Source organism: Antechinus flavipes, chromosome 4 (genome assembly GCF_016432865.1).
Source record: "Antechinus flavipes isolate AdamAnt ecotype Samford, QLD, Australia chromosome 4, AdamAnt_v2, whole genome shotgun sequence".
Lineage (NCBI taxonomy): Eukaryota > Metazoa > Chordata > Mammalia > Dasyuromorphia > Dasyuridae > Antechinus > Antechinus flavipes.
In genome coordinates this window covers 329191141-329214074 of record NC_067401.1, presented here as the reverse complement: position 1 = coordinate 329214074, position 22934 = coordinate 329191141, and the positions used below count along the sequence as shown (strand labels likewise).

At 31.5% G+C, this 22934-nt stretch overlaps 1 protein-coding gene across 1 annotated transcript in view; it reads right to left on the bottom strand.

The window, feature by feature from the left end:
- Window positions 1–22934, bottom strand: part of ADGRG6 (adhesion G protein-coupled receptor G6) — a 169376-nt gene that overhangs the window by 47255 nt on the left and 99187 nt on the right. The window contains exons 6-11 of the mRNA XM_051997866.1: window positions 17651–17736; window positions 9905–9957; window positions 9079–9141; window positions 4411–4553; window positions 951–1062; window positions 89–147 (exon numbers count right to left, since the gene is read on the bottom strand). Coding sequence (XP_051853826.1) covers window positions 89–147; window positions 951–1062; window positions 4411–4553; window positions 9079–9141; window positions 9905–9957; window positions 17651–17736 — 516 coding nt within the window. The remainder of the gene's footprint in view (window positions 1–88; window positions 148–950; window positions 1063–4410; window positions 4554–9078; window positions 9142–9904; window positions 9958–17650; window positions 17737–22934) is intronic.

Genomic DNA, 22934 nt, shown 5'->3' with positions numbered 1-22934 from the left:
TAGGGCAATAGTTTATAAATGGCGGGAAACATAAAAAGAAATGTCATTATTGCTTTGACAACTGAAAGAATATTACTTGTTCACTCACCAGCACAATTTGTTAAATCAGGAGGTCCCCAGAAGGTTTTGTTTGTGGTATCCTGAAGGCTGAGCAACAAATATTCATATTTCAATCCACATTCATGCAAACCAAAACATTTTATAATTTTGAAACAAAAGAACTTTATGAAAAAACCAAGAAAGACTTTATAGAGCTTCCTATGAATTTCTAAATAAAAGCCTTATGATAAAAAGCATAATCAGGAGAAAAAAAATACTGGACACATTTAAAAAATGGAATAGTAAGCTTCAAAACAATATAAGGAAATACAATTAGTACACTGTGCACTTTACTGTATTGTGAAGGTCTGCCAAATGAGCAAACCCCCACCCTTAATTGCCAACATCCCATTCCATACCACCCCTCCTGTTATGCTAATTCCCCATTCCTGGTCATCTAGCCTTAATGTCTTGGATGTGAACTTTCTACCTTCTCTTCAAGCACTCTCACCCCATTTGACCTGTCTCAAAGTTCTATTCTCTGATGTTAACTTCTGTTTCCAATTTCCCCAACTTTACCACTCACAGTCAATTTGTTCTTTACTCCCCTTTTGGTCCCTTACTATTCTTTTATTCCAGCTACCCCGGTTCTATATTAATTTGCCTCTACATCAGTGTTGATAACCATGGTCTAACACTTTAATGGTTTAACTGCTACACCCCAAAACCTTCAATGCACAGGTCTCTGGGTTCTCTATGGCAGTATTACCTGTGACTACTTGAATTACCAGAAATTAGTCCCTTACAAATCTGAAATTCTACAATTTGGTAAATTTTCATGGTGAAAAACACACAGTACTTCCAAACTGAAAGCTGAGTTTTAACACTGCTAATCAGGGTTAATGTCTTACCACGTTCGTGATGCAAAATAGCCAGGTTTCCCTTTACATGGATATGTTTGGACAGCTGGTTTTGTGGTTGACCATTTATAGCCTTCGGGTTGTTCATTTTCTGGACATGTCCCTGTATAAGAAAAAACCACAATAAGATTCATCTGAACGAATTCATTTAACAGGAAAAGTGTTCTAATCAGTCTGCCATCTTTAAATCTTGGACCTGGAGTTAGGAAGACTTCCTCCAATTCTACTTCAGGCACTTTTTGTTGTGTAACCCTTCACAAAGCACTTAACATTTTTGTGCCTTATGTTTCTTTACCTGTACAATAAGGGGATTGGATTGAATGACCTTGAAGGTCCCTTGAAGCTTCTTAAATCAACTCATAAAGTGGTGTGTGTGTGTGTGTGTGTGTGTGTGTGTGTGTGTGTGTGTTGCTTGTCTTAAACAGGCAATCTCTTTTCCATTATTATTCTTAGATGTGTGCACTTTCAAAATTTCCTAGGGAAAAAATTCTAAATATAAAAATTAAGTTCTTAAACAAATGTACAGTTTGGATTAAATATGTCTGTGTATGCATGTACATGCAAGTGTGTGTATTGTGTTATAATAGAAAAAAATGCTAGATTTGTGAATTCTAGCTCAGTGATTATTTAGACAATTTTGGCAAAGTTAAGTTAGTCTAGAACTCAGTTTTTTTTTTTTTTTTACTCGTATGAATTTGATAAAATAATTATTACAGTCCCCTTTCAACTTGTAAGTATTATAAATCTAACACAGAGATGTTCTGTGATGGAATCAATGTTTACTAGTATTTTCCTAACTTTTTCCCTTCCACCTACTTCATGGATCAGGTATGTGACTTCTTCCTTTTCCCCCTCAACATGGAACATATTTTCTGAAAGTAGACATAATTATTCCTAGGATTTTGATTGGCCATTTCTTTCCAAATGCAGCTTCCTAGTCACCTAAGAGCATAAAAAGTCCCAGCTGTGCCCCTCAGACTCAGAGGATTTGTAAGGACCACACAAGTCACCATGTCCTTAACCTTATCCTGTGATTACCAGCTGTGTTTCCACATGGCGGGAGAGGGTGGATAATGAAAGAAGTAAGCATAATTGTATTTTTGTTTTATATTCTTACTGTCTTAGGAAAAGTAAATCTTTTGCTTATTGTCAATGACTTGTGAGTGCTTCATTTTGATATAACATGGAACCTGAATTAATAGAATGCTGACATTAGTGCTATATGTGGATATATATGTGCATTTATAATGATAATAATAATAAAATATTTATTAGCACTATGTACCTGACACCATACTAAGTGCTTCATAATTTTTATCTTATTTGGTGTAATTATTATTTCTATTTTACAGATAAGGAAACTGAGTCAAACAGAAGCTAAATTACTTGTCCAGGGCCACACAACTTGTACGTGTCCAAGGTCGAATTTGAACTCAAGTTTTCTGATTCCAGGCGCATTGTTTTATCCACTGGGTCACCTATGTATGTTTGTACGTACAATGAATTCTATAAGTCTAACAAAGAGAGATATGTACAGTAACATACCACATAATATCTTCATATATTCATGGAAAGAAAAGTCCAGTCTCTTAAAAGATAAATATAGTGATTATTATGTGTGCTATGAATAAAAATATCCAAAGTACTTTTCCCATACACCTGGACTTAGTTTTCCATTTCAAACATAATAGTATATAATGCCAAAATACCTCTAAACTGTATCACACAAAAGTGTTTCATATAAGGGAAAGAGCAGTTGACTGAATGAATGCATGAGACCTGGTTCTTCATCTTAATTCTCCCAACAAATTTGATGTGTGATCTTAAATCAATCAATCATGTGAAATTCTCTATGAAACTTCTCCTCTCTTCCAGACAAAGAGGGTCTCCTCTCCTGCAAAATAAAACTTTTGGACCAATCTTTAAGATCTCTTCTAGCTCTAAAATTCTGTGATTTACTACACAAGATGCTCTGAATTTTCTAGTTTGTGTGTGTGATGGAACTGGATAAAGTCCCTGGAAGCTGGTTCAGATACAACATGAAATCAGTGAGTCAAGAGCAGAATCAGAGAAAACAAAGAGCATCTTCAAAGTCATATAGCAGGGTGAGAGCTTGCTGAAGGAAGAATAGGAAACTTTCCATGTCATAAAATCCACTAATATATACTTCAATAACATGACATTTTCAAAGAATTCCTCTTCATCCAGCACACATCATTGCAGCCATTTCCCAGTCTACTATTGGGATTTTTGAACAGCAGTATTCATGTTCTGAAATTGTGTTACCCTTTTGGAGGTTGTTCCTGAACTTTATGACAAAGATTGAAGTGGTATCCAAGAGATTGTAAATTATGGTCTCAAAGAGGCTTCAGAGGTCATTAGTCTAATTTCCTTACTTTACTGATGAGAGCACAGAAGCTCAGAAGGATTAAGTGATTTGCATTGGGTTGCAGAGCCCTTCCAATTTAGGGTTCAAAGGTAGTTCTTCCAATCTCAAGGTCAAAACACTATCCACTATGCTACATTGCCTCTCTATCTATAATCACATATATCCATTGTATCAGCAATTTTATGGCTGCTAGGAGAATTAACCTCTCCTAATAAAATAGCAAAGATTCTAAATACATTTGGAGCTCATGAGAGATATAGAAATATAATGGGGAGGTTGTATAATTCCACATTTTTTCTATTATGCAACCAATGACATTTAACATGAGGCCTACAACTATCATGTAATTTTGTGAATGTATGCATGATGAAGTATGTTCAGGTTTTATAAAAGCTAAGCCTTCTTGTTTGGAATTTTCAGTAGATAAGCCTCTATCAGGGGTCCTCCAACTTTTTAAATAGGGGGCCAGTTCACTGTCCCTCAGACTGTTGGAGGGCCAGACTATATAAAAACAAAAACTTTGTTTTGTGGGCCTTTAAATAAAGAAACTTTATAACCTTGGGTGAGGGGAATTAATGTCATCAGCTGCTGCATCTGGCCTGCGGGCCGTAGTTTGAGGACCCCTGTTCTAGATCATGTATCTTTGTGGTTCTTAATGCTTCTAAATAAGGTACTGATTTCCTCAAAATTGCAAAGAATGTATTGTAGCCTCATCTTACATCATTGGTTCCTAGCATAAATTCTGACAATTTCATGTTAAAAAATGTTACTAAAAAGTAAGTGTCTGAATATTGCTGACATAATATCTATGTTTTTTTTCAATTAATAAATTGAGAAAGGGAGGAAGTAGAGTAACAGGATTATCTGGGAATTCATTTGAACCATAGCTACAGTGTCTAACTTATTTATGGGAATAAAAGAGCTTCTGTTTCAAAGTACAAAGAATAAAATTTAGGTATAGGTTTTATTTCAGGGGAATACCAGGAAGACTTATGAGATAGGTTTTTTTTATCTTAACAAAGAGCTTAAAGAAGTAGTCATACAAAATATTCAACAACTTACCAATTTGTTTCACACTGACAGTGTACAGCCTCAAGCCATCACCTAACGATTCATTGCTTCCCAAGAGCTTCTGCTGAATGAGCTGGCCTTCCAAACTGATGTTGTTAGTAGCATTATAAACTAAAAGGGCCAGAATCATCAACCTGCAAAATAACATTTTCAATGATAGGATTAAAAAGGGGATGAACTTAAAACATAAAAGATCTTTCCCCCATTCTTGATAACATAATCTTTAAGAATAAAAGAGAAAATCCAAAACAATCTCTTTGATGTGTGATCTTAAGCCAGTCATGTGAGATTCTCTAGAAGAGTTTTATTAACCAACATTTTATTAAAGTTGTCGAACATGTTAAATTTAAATGATCTTAACTTTATCCTAAGAAACAAGTGATATGATATACCAAATTTTATAGAGTGATTTTTATCTTAATATGCAACCTCTTAGAAAAAAAAAATTGTTATACAAGCAACTCTCATAGTCTGCCAATATAAAACCTCAGTTGTGCCCTTCTAAAGCCATACATTAGTGTATATATATATATATATATATATATATATATATAATATATATATATATATATATACTTTTGGTATGAAACTGAATCATTAGTATGGAGCTTTGTCTTTAAAAGCAAAACATATGGGATATGCTATTGTAATAATCCTGCTGTAAGGATCTAATTTAAAAAGACTTAGAAAGAAGTGAATTGTCTATTCAGATTCAAATAAGCAACAGTTTAGCAGACTAATCATGTGATAGTTCAAGCATTTAAGCCCAGTTGTAGTTTAATGAAACTAAGTTGATATGTAGGATTAGGAAAGCATATAGTTAATCAGAGTAATATACAAAAACTTCCACAATAGTGAAAACTAGTTCAAAATTTCCTTTGACATCATGTTATGTGGGGGGGAAAAAACAAACAACTTCCCTTTAAAGATAAACCAAAGAACCACAGTGTGTCTCTCATGTCTTAGGCTTCATTCTGAAAAGCATTTTGTAGATGCATTCTGCATTTACTCCTGAACACATAATTCATTGAAGAAGTTCTTTTCTAATTAATCAATGCAAACTTAAGTTGGCTAAAGTAACCTCAAAAAGTACCATTATATTCTGGTACTAGGAAGATGACTTTTCTCTGAAACCATTAAAATGCATCAAAAAAAGAAGAAAGAAAAAAAAAGTAATGCCATTAATTTTCTTTGCTTATACATACATAGAGAAATCCCTTACTTAAAAAAATATATATTTTGATGACTATTAGTTCAATGGGAATCAGTCTGCTTTGTGGATTTAAAGCTGGCCTCAAGATAGGAAGACCAATACTCAAGTCTAGCCTCTAAAGCATGATAACTGTGTGACTTGGGAGAAATTACTTAATCTCTCAACACTCTTTAGGTAACTGCCTAAAACTAAGTTATATAGAAGGTACCGCCTTACATTTGGAGCTACCACTATAGTGGTAGCAAGAGAGTTCTCTATACCAATAAAATCACAGATACAGTCCCTATTCCTAAATATCACCTATAGATCCCTTGGCCTTTAAATTCAGAATTATCTTTAGGATAATAGTAAAAATTTACTCAAATAATACTCTACAATTTGCAAAATGATTTACATACATTATCTTATTTGAACCTCATAACTCTGTATAGTATATAATGAAAATAATTTTATAGATATAGATGAAATATGGATAAATCTGTAACTATAATATTAAGCTCTATAGATCTATTTATATCTATCAAATATATGTAGATATGTAGAAATGATATACATGTATACTTGCATATTTATCATACACATACAAAAACAGACAGGCACACACACAGAAGGAGGGAGAAAAGGGAGAAGGGAGGGAGGAAAGAAGTAGTAGCAATAGGGCAGTGGGCACAATGGGTATAATGCTAGAAGACATGAGTTCAAATATAGCCTCACACACTAGCTGTGTGACTAGATAAATCACTTAATTTCCACCTCAATTTCCTTATCTATAAAATGAAGATTTAAAAAAAAAGAAAATTAAGATAATAGTTATGTCATTGTTATAAGTATAATATGAGATAATATTTGTAAAGTTCTTTGCCAACCTTAAAAAGTCATATTTAAATTTTGTTATTATTATTATTCCTATTTTCCAGATGAAGAAACTGAGTATAAGCCTGATTTAAGCAAGTGATTTACTTAATGTTCCATAAACAGTAAGTAGTAATTATCTTTCATTGGTCATTGAAAACCAGCCAAAAGCACTGCCTTGATACTACCTGAATCTTCTGCCCCTGTATCTAAAGGTACAATCTTTTCTGATGGATGGAACCACACAAAACAGCACATACGCAAGATCTTTGTACAAATCAGAAAGAGAGAGTTCTTTGCAACCAACTGCCTTTGCCTTGCAGATATTCACAACTGCTTATGTGATGTTGGGCACTAAAAAAGTTATATTAAAGAAGCTAAAAAAAGTCAAAGTTGTCCTGGATAGGAGCCTTTTTCGGTTTATATGTTACTTTGAGGAGCAACTGTATGGTTCAACTATTAGAACAGACTTCATAGGAAAGACTACACGTAATTCAATAATGAAGTAGTAGGAAACAGCAGCATTTAGTTGGACAAGGGACAAGAGTCTTGTGGCTATTCCAAAGGCAAGACCTGTATAAATCTTCCTCTTCATATCATGAAGGAAATGCCACAAAGCTATAAAACAAAAGCCAGTTCTCTATTTTAGTGGAATAATCCTCATCACAGGATTATTCATCATTGTAATAATAGTGGTTTTTATGTTTATGAGAGTTAGTGTGGCATAGTAAATGGAAAGTCAGTCACAGATTTAAAAAAACTGGTTTCCAGTTCTTTCTCTGACACATACTATGTAATCCTAGTCAATCATTTAACTTCCTGGTGTTTTAAACAACTCCCTAAGGATTCAAATTGCAAGCAAAATGCCAACCTCAATGAATATTGGGAGAGTCCTTACTTAGGACCCAATGAAATCACAGGTGCAATCTCTTACCTACCAGACTATTATCATTGGAGATGCACTCTATGCAGTAGCTCCTTCCTAAGGTGATTTAAAACTGTGGTTTAATCAATATAACAAATACTCCAAATAAAAAGTCTGGTGCATATTAGCAGCTAATTCGTGAACAGCTGCCTAAGACAGTGAAAAAAAAAAAGAGACTTGAGAATGGTAAGCCAACCTTTTAGATTTCAAAGGTAAAATGAAAACTCGGATCTACATGATCTGTAATAAGTAAGAACACTCATGATAGGTTCTCAGTATATGTTTTCCTCATTTTACAAGTAAGGAAACTGGTGCAGAAAAAATTAAGTGATTACATTTATATTTACAAGGCAATAAATTTTGAAGCAGAATTTCAACCCATGTCTTCCTGCATACACAGAAATGAGAGCTTTCTTTTAGCTACTAGGCTTAAGTGACTTGCTCCAGATCACAGAGTTAGTGAATGTTGAGTGTCAAATGTCTAAGGCCAGATTTGAACTCAGGTTCTTGGGCCTTCAGGGACAATGTTCTATATCTACTGTGCCATCTAACTGTCCCAGAAGTGATAGCTTCTAAAATAGGTTGATAAAAAGAAGAGCTAGATTCAAATGTAAAGACAGACATTTATTTCTTTGATGGATACCTATGAATAGAAAATATGTCATTACTTCTTATTAACATATACAAAAACTTTATTTTTAACCAGCTAGAATAATGAGAATGTAAAAAAAAAAAATCACCAAAAAATTGAACTAGGCTACCATTATAGATGTGTCTGCAAAATACAAAACAAAAAAACAATGCAATTACAACAATAATAGAATGAGATGATTTTATCGATATGATACTTTGTTTCAAGCACTGTGCTATGCTGGAGATATGGCAACAAAAATAAGGTGGTCAATACTTAGGAGAGGAACAATTCATACACAGGTAAATTCAAAATATATATGATTTGGGAGATCAAAAAGACCTCGTGCAGCAGATGGCTCTTGAGCTATTCCTTGAAAGAAGCTACAGGGTCTAAGAGGTGGAGGCAAGGAAAGAGAGTGGTCCAGTTATGTGGAAGAGCATGTAGAAAGGCTGAAGAAGAAATAATATGAATGTGGTATATAACAGGTGAGAGGAAGGAATGATATAAAAACTGTATGAATATCTTATTCTTATATAGTTACTACCAAACATACAACCAGAACATTAACTAAAAACATTTTATTTGGCATAGAGTCAAAATTTATTCTTCAATTTATTCCCCATTTTTTCTTTGTTAAAACATATTAACAGAACCTTTTCCATATAGTTTCTGAAAATATAACTACCTTGATGGAATCTCACAAAAGTACCAAAAAGTTATTATGTCAAACATGTAACTTAGAAACAAAATTTGACCTAAAATAAATGGTTTCAAAAATAGTTTTTTCTCTTACTTATAATATCTGATAACATATACACATATGTGGATATGAGTATGTATATATATGCATATATATATGCATATGTGTGTATGCACATACACATACATCCACTACCCAAGGAGTCACTCTAGTATCTATGAATCAAAAAAATGAATGGATCCCCTGTATTTGAAAGAGAAAGAAAAATTAGAAGAGATTAGTAAATTTTATGAGGAGTTCTAGAATATAAATTAAACCACTGACAGTATTATTACCTTTGATCATCTTCGATACTTCTTTTGACTTTTATCTTCTCTTCACCAGTATTCAGATGAAGACTATAAATGTAAAGGAATATACAGATTACAATCATGAAGAAATACTTATTGAGCATCTATTACATACAAGGCACTGTGTGAGCACTCAGATATCAAATGGTATAAAATACAGTCCCTATTCTGAAAGAATTTATAATACTGATGGTAAACTGAGAAGAATTTCAGTTAATTATTATTTAACTTCAGGTTAATTATAACTCTTTTTCATATTAGGATTGGACCTGTGATTTCACTGTATTAGAGAATTTCTACTGAAGAAATTCAAGTGACTTACTCAGGAACACTCAGCCAATTTATACCTTAGGTGGGACTTGAATACAGGTGTTTCTGACTGAGGCCAGCTCTCTATTCATTTTTCAAAGCTGTTTCTCTCTGATTTAAGAGAATAGTAAAGCATCACTATTCCCATTTCACAGAAGAGGAAACAAGCTTGGAAAAGTGATGGCTTGTTTATGGTTATATAACTGTGGGGTTTTCAGGTCCCTTGAGTCCTAAGTCCAGGGGGAGTTTTCTTTTTCATTATATAAAGCTAACTCTTAGGGGAACCACTAAGGTTTCTGGAAAGAAGACTGGTGTACATAAAGTAGGATTTAATGAGCTTAGTACTGCATGTGTACACAAGTATGTATACACATTATATATTCATTACTATACCATGTATGTTATGTCATACACAAATTGTAGATATTATATATAGTATAAACCTTAGACAAAATAGTTATGTTGCTTTTTCATTTACTAAATAACAAATTATATCATTTACCTGATATTGACCACATAGACTGTATAATTCCAATTTTGAAAAGTAGAGTTGAGCTGAAAAACACAATGTAATAGTCAAAGGGAGTAGGGGTGAGGATATTTTCTTTTTAAGAAGAGTTTATTTTTTTTAAAGAGACAACTTTGTTAAAAATAGCAAATTCTTATTGGGAAAAATGTTCTTAGATTTACTCAGCTATAATGATACCAATAACTGATTGTGTTACCAGTGTTTGAGTTTTGGAACATTAGCAGAAAGCATCAATAAAATATTTATCTTTTGTCATCATCTCATCATATATATCCATGAACATCAGGGGAAAGCAAATGTACAAAAGAGACTTTTAGGACACAGTATCACCAAAGCAATGGACAGTTGTCTGCTTAAGCAAGTGAATACTCTTAGAGAACACTCTATTTCCTTTAAATAGATTTCATTTATTTTACAATATTTAGTTTCTAATCATATTACATCTACTTTTTAGCTGTGAAAAATGAATTGACCACAGTTCTTGGAGACTATTACCCAAACAATAAAATAATTTTACAAACTTAATTTTTTAAAAATAAAAATAATAATTAACTTGGAAATATCTTGCCACTAATATTTATATGGGAATTAACTAAAAATAAATGTATTGTTCCCATCTCTATCCCCATGAAATTAGACATTTCATGCAACTCACTGAGATTTCTTGTGCCTTTCATTAAGACATTAGACTTTTTCTAGAGCTGTAAAAAGGGAAAATAAAGCAGAACACTAATGCTTTCACTTGCTATACCAAAATAAATATAAGTTCCTTAAACATTTACTTCACTACTCCCCCACCTTTTTTTAATTAAGGGAGTGAAATTCTTCTAAAACCAGGAGAACAAGTCAAGTCTAGTTTCACAGGACTTAAGAAAACAGTTAAACAAGTACAAGCCAAGAAAAGGCTGTTTCCTCTGATTATGTGATATAGTTTTTATTTGAATACAATAACAATTTTTTTTAGTGTTTTTCTTATCCCTCTAGATATCTGATTTCAGAAAAAGGTAGGGGGAAGGGAAGTTCTACCTTGCCTGGTTATGCTTTGATTTCACTTACTTTTTGAAATGTTTCAAGGATACAGAAAAACACGTTATGTTCCAAACTTTCTAACCTTTAATGGAGTAAGTTAACATTTATACAGTTTTTCAATTATTTGGAATCCACATACTTCAAACTGAATGATTTTAAGGAAAAAAAGCTCTAGTCCTTGGGTCGTCTAAGATTTGCCACTTTCTCCATGTTTCTTAAGGAAAAAATTGTAATTTCTTTTATCAAAAATAGAGAGTTTTAGAAAATAATCTTTGATTTAATTAAGTTTATTCACCTATCAATTTATATAGCAGTAATATGGTATCACAACATTGAAAGAGAGAGAGAAAGAGAACAAGAATCCTGGACTCAGGAAGACTCACGCAACCAACATGAAGAATATGGGATCCAAGACTAATAATATGGTGTCTTAGTATAGGAATCTGTTTAAGAACAGGTTACAGAGAAGGTGCAAATCTGAATTAGCAGAGGAAATTCAAGTTTGGGAGTATTAAAGAGCCAAAGAGAATTTCCCTATTACAAAGAAATCACAGATGAAATCCAGAAAAGAATATTAATTTGGCAGATGGTTTTTTGATCTGTTATATGGATTTCTTGTTCCTCAGTTTTTTGAATACAAAAGTTATTTTTTAAACAAGAAATATATGTATATAGTAACATTTTATATTTATCTAACTACTTAGAAAAATACAAAGTAATAATTTTAAATGAAAGTAATTTTATAAACAAATATTCAGTTCTTTAGCTCTAGGTTTGTTATGGCTAAAGAAAATGTTGGCTAATATTCTTAGAAGTAAAGTAAAGAAGAAGTAAAGTTTCCAAAAACCTGGAAAATATAAATTATATTTTTATATATCATCATGACCAATATAACTTCTATCTTAATCATCATTTAATGAGCTTGACTTTAATTACATAAAATGTTTAAAACAAGTAAAATTAAATCAAATTTGTAAATCAAAATAACTTACTATAAATGGTGATGAAAAAAAGCACATAAAGTCAACCACAGAATGGTGGACATGAAGTTATATAGTATATGTAGAACTACATGTGGGTATAAACATAGATACATATGATTGTTTTTCCACAACTATTTTTGTATCTATACAAATACACATATCTGCCTTTTTGTATACATACTCTTCCTTTGTGCTATGTAACTACATGGAAACACACACACACACACACCTTCTTCTATTGTGTAAGAGCAAATCCACTACTCTGGTTGAATTCATATGCCTTTTTTCATAATGAAAAAAAAATTATTTTTGCCCTAAATTTTAAGGGCAAGTAAATATAGATTTAATTGCTAAATATTGACTACAGGATAATATTCTCATAAAATAGCAGTTTTCTAGATAATAGTTTCCTTTTATTCTTCTATTCCCAGAGCAAATATTCTGAGGATTTGTATTGATTATAGTTGATTCAAAAATAAATAATTAAAATGTTCCAGGTGGTTTTCATTTTACACACTCAGTATTTCATACAGTGAAGTCAAGATATTCAAATAATCCCTCTGGTGAAGATGGATAAAAATAATCTAATATTGGTCATGAGAACAGACAAAATCAATTTGTATATAGTACAAATGTCCTTCAGTTTTGGGAACAATATCTAGCATTTTCATTAGCTAAAACCAAGCCAGAGTAAAAAAATGGGATTTTTTATTTTAAAGCTATTTCATCTAAAATAAAGATGTACATAAATGCCTTTGTTCTAGTAATTCATATTACAAACATATGTAATAATATTCTTCAAGACTACATTTCCAGAATTATATTGCATGTCATATCATGATATAAAATTATTTTGGGATTCAAAAATAAGCATTATATTGCTCAAAAAAGGCATTTATTTTCTTATAGTTTAACAAATCTTGTTTCTATCTCAATTTGATTTAGGGAAAAAAATTAGGTACTGCTTTTTTTTTTTTTTGGAATAATATAACTTTCATAAGAACAAAATTAATGCTATAAAATGATATAAGTGAATGAGGAGAAAAAATGCATGTTTGTGGATTTGGAGTCATGAAACATTCTCATTCTCTCTGTGTGTATGTGCATCTATATATTTATATATATATAAATATGTATATATTGAAATAGATATACATATATATTCTTCTCTCCTTCCTTCCTTTCCTCCATATTTCTCTCTCTGTCCTGTCCTTCTCTCTCCCTCTCCCATATATATATATTTACTACATTTACACTGCATATAATTTTGATCACTTGATTCTTAAATTCATTTGAGGTAGATATTCAAGATTTGCAAGGAGGATCAGAGATAGTCTCATAAAGATGTATTAAGGACTGACTGGAAAATTCTATTCCTTGTCTTCCTTGATTATATATATATATATGTATAGATACATATAATATTATTATATATTCAGGAATTTTCTCACTCTCCGATAATAACATTAGATAGGAGTAGTTTCTTTCTAGATGACTAGAGCTTAACCTATTGATTAACAAAAAGACTTTCTATGTGAATTGTCACTTCTGGTGGACATTGTTAACTCGGGTTAAGAATGGGATTAATGATTACTAGGCCCAGGAAAATATTCAAGGATAATCCATATAATTCAAGAAAGAGAATTTTTAAAATAACATTCTACAATATCCCCACATAATACTTCTCTCACTCTTGCTTGAGTTCTATTATAGTCTTCCAAGTAGTTTCCTGACAGTGTTGTTTAATAAGATTTGATTTTTTTATAGATAAATAATTTGCTATATAGAAAAGAAACAAATGTTTCTAATATCAAAAACAAGTAGAAGTAGATTTAATATAAAAATATTTCTAAACACATTTTCAGCACAGGAAAGCAAGGGAATGCAGATATCTTTGTGTTTTTTCATGATATCTAAAAAACTAAAAAGTGAGGACAGTTACTTGATATTGTCCCCTTGGTATTATATGACTCAGAAAGAGCCTCAGAAAACACTTTTGCTAAGGCAACTTTTCTCTCCTTCTGACAATGTAGTAGCAAGTAGGATCAGCAAGGTTCACTGTCTCTTTCTTTTTCTCTGAGAGCAAAACTTTATAGAATCTCTAGTTGATTTCTTTGCCTATTTAGGGACTGATATATCTCAGATAACTAAAAAATTGTCCTTTTTTTCAAAATTTTTCCCTTGACATCTCTACTACTAATTATTTGGGGTACTATATCTCTTTTTCTTCCAATGGTTTGAAGCCCTATTTACCTTTTTTAATGGGTATGCCTTATTTTGATATATGAATTATTGGTAGAAGTTATTATAAAGCTAAAATCTTCATGCAAAACAGTACAAATTATAGAAATCTCTTTTAGTATGATAAAAATTTTTATCTAAAATCAAAAGCAAGTTTATATATAAGTTGGGATACACTAAGAAGCTCCCCCAATAAATATGAGTAAAGCAAGTATATTCACTTTTCTTATTAATTTTAATTGAGAAATGTTATAGCATTAAGCTATAATAATAAGAACAAGAAATTAAAGATGAGTAATATAAGGAAGAAGGAGACAGGGCAGTGGATAGAGTACCAGACCTGGAATCAAAAGTACTCTATCTTCCTGAGTTCAAATTTAGTCTCACTCACTTACTAGCTAAATGATGCTGGACCAGACACCAAAGTCTGTTTTCCTTAATTTCCTCATCTATAAAATAAGTTGAAGAAGGAAAAAGCAATTCACTCTGACATCATTGCCAAGAAAACCCTACAAAGGGTCAGTAACAAAGAGGAGACAAAACTTTCCCTGTTTATTCATTATATAATAGTTTACTTATAAAATTCTAGGAAATCAGCAAAGAAACTAATTGAGACAATAGTATCAGCAAAGTTCACAGGATGCGAAAAAAACTCACAAGAATAAACAATATATTTATATAATGACAATATCTAAGAGGCAATATTAAAAAGAAAAGTCCATTTTTCAAAGGTAAATAACTTCAAAATGACTAAAATATTAGGAATCCAATTTACTAAGCCATAATTAACATCTGCATAAACACATTTATAAAATGTTTCTTGAAGAAATAAAGAGCAACTTAAATGTTTAGAGGAATATTTAGAGCTAATGGCTAGGCTGTGCCAGCATAATAAAAATGATAATACTATGAAAGTTAATTTACAGATTTATTGTTATTCAAATCTAACAAGACAAGGGGGGATTTTCTATAACAGAGAAGCATGAAGAGATTTACATGAACTGATACATTGTGAAATAAGCAGAGCTTATATATACAATGACTATAACAATGTATATGGAAATAATAACAAAACTATCAAGACTGAATTTTGGAACATTTAAATGACCAAGCTTGGTCCCAAAGAAGAACTATGAGAAGAGACCTGTCCTTTGAGAAACAGACTTCAGTGTAGAATATTGCATATCATGTTGGTCTTTTTAAAATGTGTTTTTTGGATTTTCCTAAAAAAAAATTTCTCTTCACATAATTCACATCAGTAACCTTCCTCTGTAACTTGCAGTTCAGAGCATTTGAGGTCAAGTACCTTCAGTTACATACTCTTCATGTATTAGAAGTAAGACTTGATTTCTAGGTCTTGCTGGATCTAAAGCTCTCTCTAGCCACTGAACTAAGTTGTATTTGTCTCTTAAAACTGGCAAGTTCTGAGATAATAATAATAATAATAATAATAATAATAATAACTGATATTCTTGCAGATTTTTACAAAACATTTTATATATCTTATTTCATTTAAATCTCACAATAACTTTTTAAAGTAGGTACTACATGCAATGTCATACCCATTTTGTAGATGAGCATAACTCAAGGTGGTTAAATGATTTGTACAACTGACATAGATAATACATATCAGAACTAGTATTTGAACTTGTCTACTTGGTTCCAAGACAAAAAAAGGTTTGAAAGTTAGTTTAATTTATGAAAAAAATGCATTCCTAAATTTTCACACTTAGACAGTTATGGAGATTCAACTATAGAACAATAAGCAGAGCTAGCTGAGAAATGCGCCAACCCTCCCAATCAAGCATAAGGTGCAGGCAATAGAATTAAATAAGAATAAAAATTCTGGAGTGGTATATATATAAAGATGAAGCCAGTGCTACTGCTCTACTTGGTTCTCTGGAAAGAATGAGGATTCAGTATACCAGGTGAGATTTCTTTGTGATCATGTGTGGTCTGTTATTCCTATGTGGCTTGTCTAATGTATTTCTGTGCTCTCCTGTGTCTTGTCTAACCCAGGGAAGTCTTGTATTCCAGGGCATGCTGAGAACTTCCCGAATTCATAAGCACAGAGAATACTTACATAAGAATTTGGTGATAATTTTAAAGTCAATTATTATTTCCTTGCAAAACCTTCTTATCACTTCCTTCATTTTCTCAGATCTGCCCTGTCTCAAGTGATGAGACAAGCAAGTTTAGGTTTAGAATCTTGGTATTTTGTGAGATTGCCTTAGGGAAGCAGATCCTGAGTAGATAAAGGTTAAACACTCTAATATATATTTGTCTTTGGAGTTATCTATTCCTTAATAGTTAGCCATTTATATATGCTATATAAGCTTATATATATATAAGCTTATATACATATGTGATATATGTGTTTGTGTATGTTTGGTGAAACTGCCAAATATTTGAGAGATACAAATGGTAGAAAAATTGTTAAAATGTAAATAAGGGCTTGCTCTGTAGTTCTATCTTCCATATTGCATGTACATCAAGAATCTATGGTGTTGGTGTCTATTTTTAGTTTTGGATTGAAAATTCATAGAATAAAAGACCTACATCTACTCCATTTAGGTTGTGTCCTGTTCAGTCTGGCCCTTTGTAAGACCCTGTGATAAGGTAAATAATATATTCAAAAAAGATGGATGTTGTTTGTGAAAAGAATTTCTTAGTGAGTCATGAGGTTTCCATAGAATTATACTTTGACTCCTAAAAATATCAGGCATTGCTCTAAAAGTAAAACCTAATTTTGGGGATGATAAAAATCTAATGTGGGTCATTCAAGAATAAAAATAAAAATTTCTTTAAACATATACTAATAAACTTGCCACTATGGCTATATGTCTTAAATAAGATGCTCCCATTCATTAAACTAAAGATTTCCTGTTAAATTATCATCAGTCATTATTTTAAATATATCTTCAAAATTCTATGTTTTAAAAAGTTATTAATTCAATTCTGACTTTTTAAATTCAAATGTTAAAATTTATTTTTATTCCTATTTAACTTTTATGTACAATTAGATTATTTTAATAGCTATGTTTTCTTTAAAGAAAATAATGTGATTACATTTTCCTACCAATCATCCCTTGAAAGTCCAAGAAATCTATAAGTATCACTTTTTGATTAAATAATTTTATCCTTTTTTTCAGTTACCTAAAGAACATTTAGCACCATATAAAAGGTCAAATTCTTCCCATCTCAAAAGCCCTTTTTCTATGTTTTATTCACAAGACATCATTTATGATTTTGTTATTTTATATATATGCTTGCATATAATATAACAAATATTTGCAATTTTAATGGAAAAGAAATATAATATTAGGTAGAGGTATGATAGAAAGAAATAAAAGTTCCAAACATGACAAATTGTTGATCATTACTAGAATATTATTGTAGAAAATGAAAATCATGCCTTCTGTAGTTATGATAGAAAAATAAAAGATTTAACTAATGTTTTACTCACCCATTCTGCAACCTTGCTCTGTACTTTCACCTCAGGTTGACGTAGAATGTTTTGAATAATCATAGAAATCCGGTAAATTATGCCATCTGTCCATTGAAAATAACATTTAGAAAAACATTGTATTCTTTTCATAAGAATATATGTAATTTCAATACAAATGATAAAAACAAAACAAAAAACAAATAGTCTCAAAGAGGCTATTTCATTTTATCCCTTTAGTTATTTTTAAACTCATAAAAAACCACCAGAGGGTTCAGCCATCAAATTCAATTCTACAGGTCTTGTGTCACTAAATCATATTCTGTACTTTTAGTCATTTATGCAATTTAAAATTCTATGGCTTCCTGTTTTAATTTTTATCTACTTTTTTTCATGTACTAAAGTTGTAGTTCATCCCTCTTTTATATTGCATATTACCAACTGGCATATAAAAACTTGAAAAAGATATGGGTAAGAATTGATTTAAATAACAACAGAAGAAAAAGCTCTCAAGAATTAAACTATCAATATGAGCTCTATGAATCCTGTTTAAGATTTTTTTTATTCTTTAGTAATGACTGGACTTAACTTTACTAATTCCACTAATAGAACAATGACAAGTAGAATATGAAAAATATTACTAAATTATTTATATCCCAATGCTTAATGGCACAGTGCCAGGTAATGGTAGGCACTAATTAAAATGCTTGTTGGATTGACTTGAGTTCTGCAAAATATTGTTAATGTTTTGCCATTGAATTTTTTCAAGGTTAGTTAAACTGATTCTATATGACTCTAAAACAATCATGATCAGATGGAAGACCAAAAAAAAAAAAAAAAAGGAAAAAAAGCAAAAGGTCAGACTTTACATGTTTCCAATAAGATCTATTAAAGGGCTATATTAATATCTTACTGTTGCATGGAATTGACCACAGTTTTCAAAGGCTATGCAATGAAATTCAAGCTTTGGCAAATTTTAACAAGCCAGAAAAACTTCTGGTACTGTCTTGGAGAAGACCATTTTCTACAGATGAGGAAAAAGAGGCATATTACGAGAAAATATCTTCCAAGGAATAGCTTTTTTTAGATGAAAGGGGGAAAGAGGGTACACTTCTGATCAAGGAGTAAGGGCACCACAATTACATACAGGATCTAAGAACATTGCACATTCCTTTGGGGGAAGGCATATTCTTGTTGATCAAATGGTGGATCTTTTGAATCATTAAAGTAAGATAATAAATTGGAGTTTGGATGATTTTCCCCAACCAAATCATTTCCTTCTGCTATAAAGACAAATGTATAGGAAGATCATTTTTACTTATTATCAATGTGTCTATCCTACATATTATTGTTAGGTTAGTTTTGTTGAAACATGGTTTTAAACAAGCCATCTTATGAAGAAAAAAAAATGTAAAATGGATCTTCATTGTTTATCAAAATAAAATGGAAATCCCTTAGCTTGGTATTTAAGGACTTCCATGATTTGAACACTACCTACCTACTTAATCTTACACTTGGTTATCTTCTCTGTATATCCTGGACCACAAGCTTCAAAATGGAAGAGTCTATTTCTCATTTAAACTTTGTATCTGCTAACATCTACCAGAATATGTCACAGGTAGAAAGAGTTTAATAAATGTTTTTTCATAGCACTTTACAAATATTATCTCATTTTATCCTCACAACAAACCTGGAATATAGGTCTTATTACTATTGCCTTATTACCAATTATTATTGTCTTATCATTTTGCAGAGAATGAAACTAAGAAAGGTAGAGTTTAAGTGATTTGTCTGGACTTAAACAGTAATTAGGAGATTGAGATTAAATTTGAACTCATGAGTTGATGATAACTCTGATCTGGCACTCTATCTACTGTACCATGTAACTGCCTCAACTTGTTAAGTAAATGAATGAAAATGAGTTCCTTTCAATTCTCTGGAATTAACTGCTTTCTTCCCTCTAAGCCTTTGTTTAAGCTATTCTGTCAGGGATGCTTTTCCCCCCAGGAAACTTTCTGTCAGGGATGCTCTTTTTCCCAAGAAACGTCCCCCCTAATTTTGGCATGTCCAAATTTTACAAATCTTCAAAGTCCAAGTCATATGCCACCTCTTCTAAGATTTCCCTGCTTAATCTGATCCTAGCTAGAAGTGGTTTTTCTTCTAATAACATCATATATAGTACCCTTCATAGGGCACTTTGATGTTATTCCTCATCTTTAAGTTTTTTGTACTCATCTTCTCTCTCCTATTATTTTATAGAGTAGAAGAGAATCAAAATGGCTTCTTCTCCTTCTTCTCCTCTATTACATCTCATTCTCCCATACTATCTTGGTTCATAGTAGATGCTCAGTAATCATTTGTTTAAATCTAGCAATATTTTAAAACTAAGTTGAATTTTCTAACTCACCTGGCAGATTTTTTTAATGTATGGGTGTATTATATTTGGCATTTTGTCAAGTCAGCTTCAAAATACAAAAAGAAAGCATAGTCTTTTTGATTTATGTTCTTTTTGAAGGGAAAAGAGAAGGGTATATCTAAAGAGATGGAAAATTCTATTGTGATTTTTCTGTATAGTCAACTTTCTTTGTGTGATAGTTAGGAAAATATCAAAATGAAATTCAAAACAAACACACACATCTGTGAGTGTTTCTCTATGAGTAAGTTTAGGATAAATGTTAGAAGTAGTGAGTTAAGACCCATACTAGGGTATGGGCAGGACAATAAAAATATGAAAATTACCAATAAGAAAACATTATCCTCCATCATCATATCTGCCAACATTTGAGTTAGGGTCAAAATAGGCCAATAAACACTGCTCTTTAATAAGTTTAGATGACCAAAAGCAGCCACGCTGAAATATTGAGTTTTAATGCATATGGGTCAGATTGTTTCAATCTATTCACTCAACCTTTTTGAGAATAATTTCACATTCTTTTTAAAAATAAAGAATGATTTCATGGACAGAACACTGTTGAAATCAACATAGGTCTAGTTTGGAATCTTTCCATTGCTAACTGTATGATCTTGGATCATTTTACTCTCTAAGCCCTTTAAGGAAATAAATATTAGTTATATTATCTATTATCCTATTTCACAGGGTTGTGGTGAGAAAAGTATTTTTTAAATGTTAAAGCATATATACGCATGTGTGTAAAAGCATATCAATATATACTCTTATATATGTATATATGGACACATATATATTATTTTATTCTTCTTTGGGACAGATTAACTGGTATTTTATAAGGACTCTAATTTTCAGATAATCTGATATAATTTTCAAAATGAGGTAGACAACATCTAAGCATCTAGGAAAACTAGAGTTAAGAAATCTAAAGAATATTCTCTATGAAAATCTTAAGGAACATTTATCAAATACAGTCAGCTGAATATTTTAGAAGTTACCACTAGATGGTGACCTAAAGCATGATATTGGAAAATACACTTCCTTTCCACTATCTAAGAGATTATGAGAATACATAATTGCTCTATGGTGATTAAAAGTGATATTTTAAGGAGGAAAAAGAATATAAAGCAATATGTGGTAGGATTTTTAATTATTAAAAATTTCAATATTATGAATGTTTATGCATCTTTTTAATGGTTTGTCTACTTCTTGGTTTAATGTTTTCAAATCTACTTTTTTAGCTTTGAAAAAAAATAAAGATGTAATACCAATAACACAAAGCAAAAATGAAACCAATTTACAAATTTAATCACTACCTTAGAATCGTATTGATTAGTAAATGGAAGGACAGAAAAACTAAAACATACTAGTTAACTGGCTTACAAAATTGTTGAGTGTAGTTTTACTGTATATAATTTTTAGGTTATTTTATTTTTTCCAATTACATGTAAAAATAGTTTTCAATGTTCATTTTTGTAAGATTTTGAATTCCAAATTTTTCTCCCTACCTACCTTTCCTCACCCCTCCCCAAGGCAGCATGCAATCTGATTTAGGTTATACATGTACAATCATGTTGAACATGTTTCCATATTAGTCATGCTATTTTGAAAGAATAAGCAGAACAAAAGCGAAACACCACACACAAAAAGGATATAAATAGTTGCACCTAATGTTTTAAGTGATTACTAAAAAGCCATGTTAACTATTTCCTACAAGTAAGTTTAAAATTTAACTAGCTAACTCAGTTTATTTTTCCTACATTGCACTGAACAGACTGACACTATGGTTAACCTCTGATCTGCAAAAGCAGTTAAGGTCATTAAGTGAGTCATACAAGGAAGATAAAATGCCTCTGGAAGGCATAAGAAGTAGAATTCCTGCCATATTGATTCATTAGCTGGCATATTGCAGCAGAAGATGCATTGTTATCAGAGGAAATGGATGATCCATGATGTGTTACTGGAGAGGATATACTTTGAAATGGCAAGAAAAATTGATGGACAGTTTTCTTTGTGCTATCCTGGAATCCAAGCTGTCTTCATCTAGAGGATTAATAGCTCCTGGGACTGCCAGAATGGAAAATGTATGAGTTAAATATTCATAAATTATGGAGGCTTCAAAAGATATACGCCCTGTCTACCGAAGCTCATCATTGTCATGAATAGTAGTAAAACCCAAAATGTGCATTCTTGAAAGAAAATACTCTAAAATACATCTAATACCCAAATGGGTGAAACTTCTAAGACTAGAATCAAGACCTTACTCTTTGGTATGAATCATTTGAAAAAAAAATGGCCCCCTAAAAAGTCCCAAAGTCTTTTTTTATGAAATCTGCCATTAGTTAGATGTCTTTTATTTGAGCTATGAGTAATGCTACTTCTTGTAATTCCCTTTAAGTTACAGAATTGAAACATTTTGATTTAGTTTCTTTCCATGAATATGAAGTTTTAACCAAGGGTAGTTAAAAAGACTGATAGTGTTGAGAAGATATTGAGGAAACTGTTGAATAACATGTGTGCTCCTGGAGTATTGTCCTCGCAGGTGATTGAAAGAAAGGGACATGAACTCTTGATTGAAAATAGTAGATAAGAAACTAAACTTAAATAGAAAAGAAAAAAGGGAGAAAGATGCTTTCCTTACAGAAAAGAGAAGAAAAAGGGCCCCATCTACTGGGACAATTGGTGGTTTATTCTTCACTGATATCATAGTAGTATTAATTAAAGAGACTGAATAAATGGTGATTTGGGGACATTAGGGCTTTGCCTCATCTGCTTGAAAAACTACAACTGCAAGAAACGCAAGACTCTGAGACTGCACTGAGTATATCCTAAGAAGCCAGCTTCAATGTTGCCCACTTTTACAAGTATCTAATATTTCAAGCTAAAAGGAATCTTAAA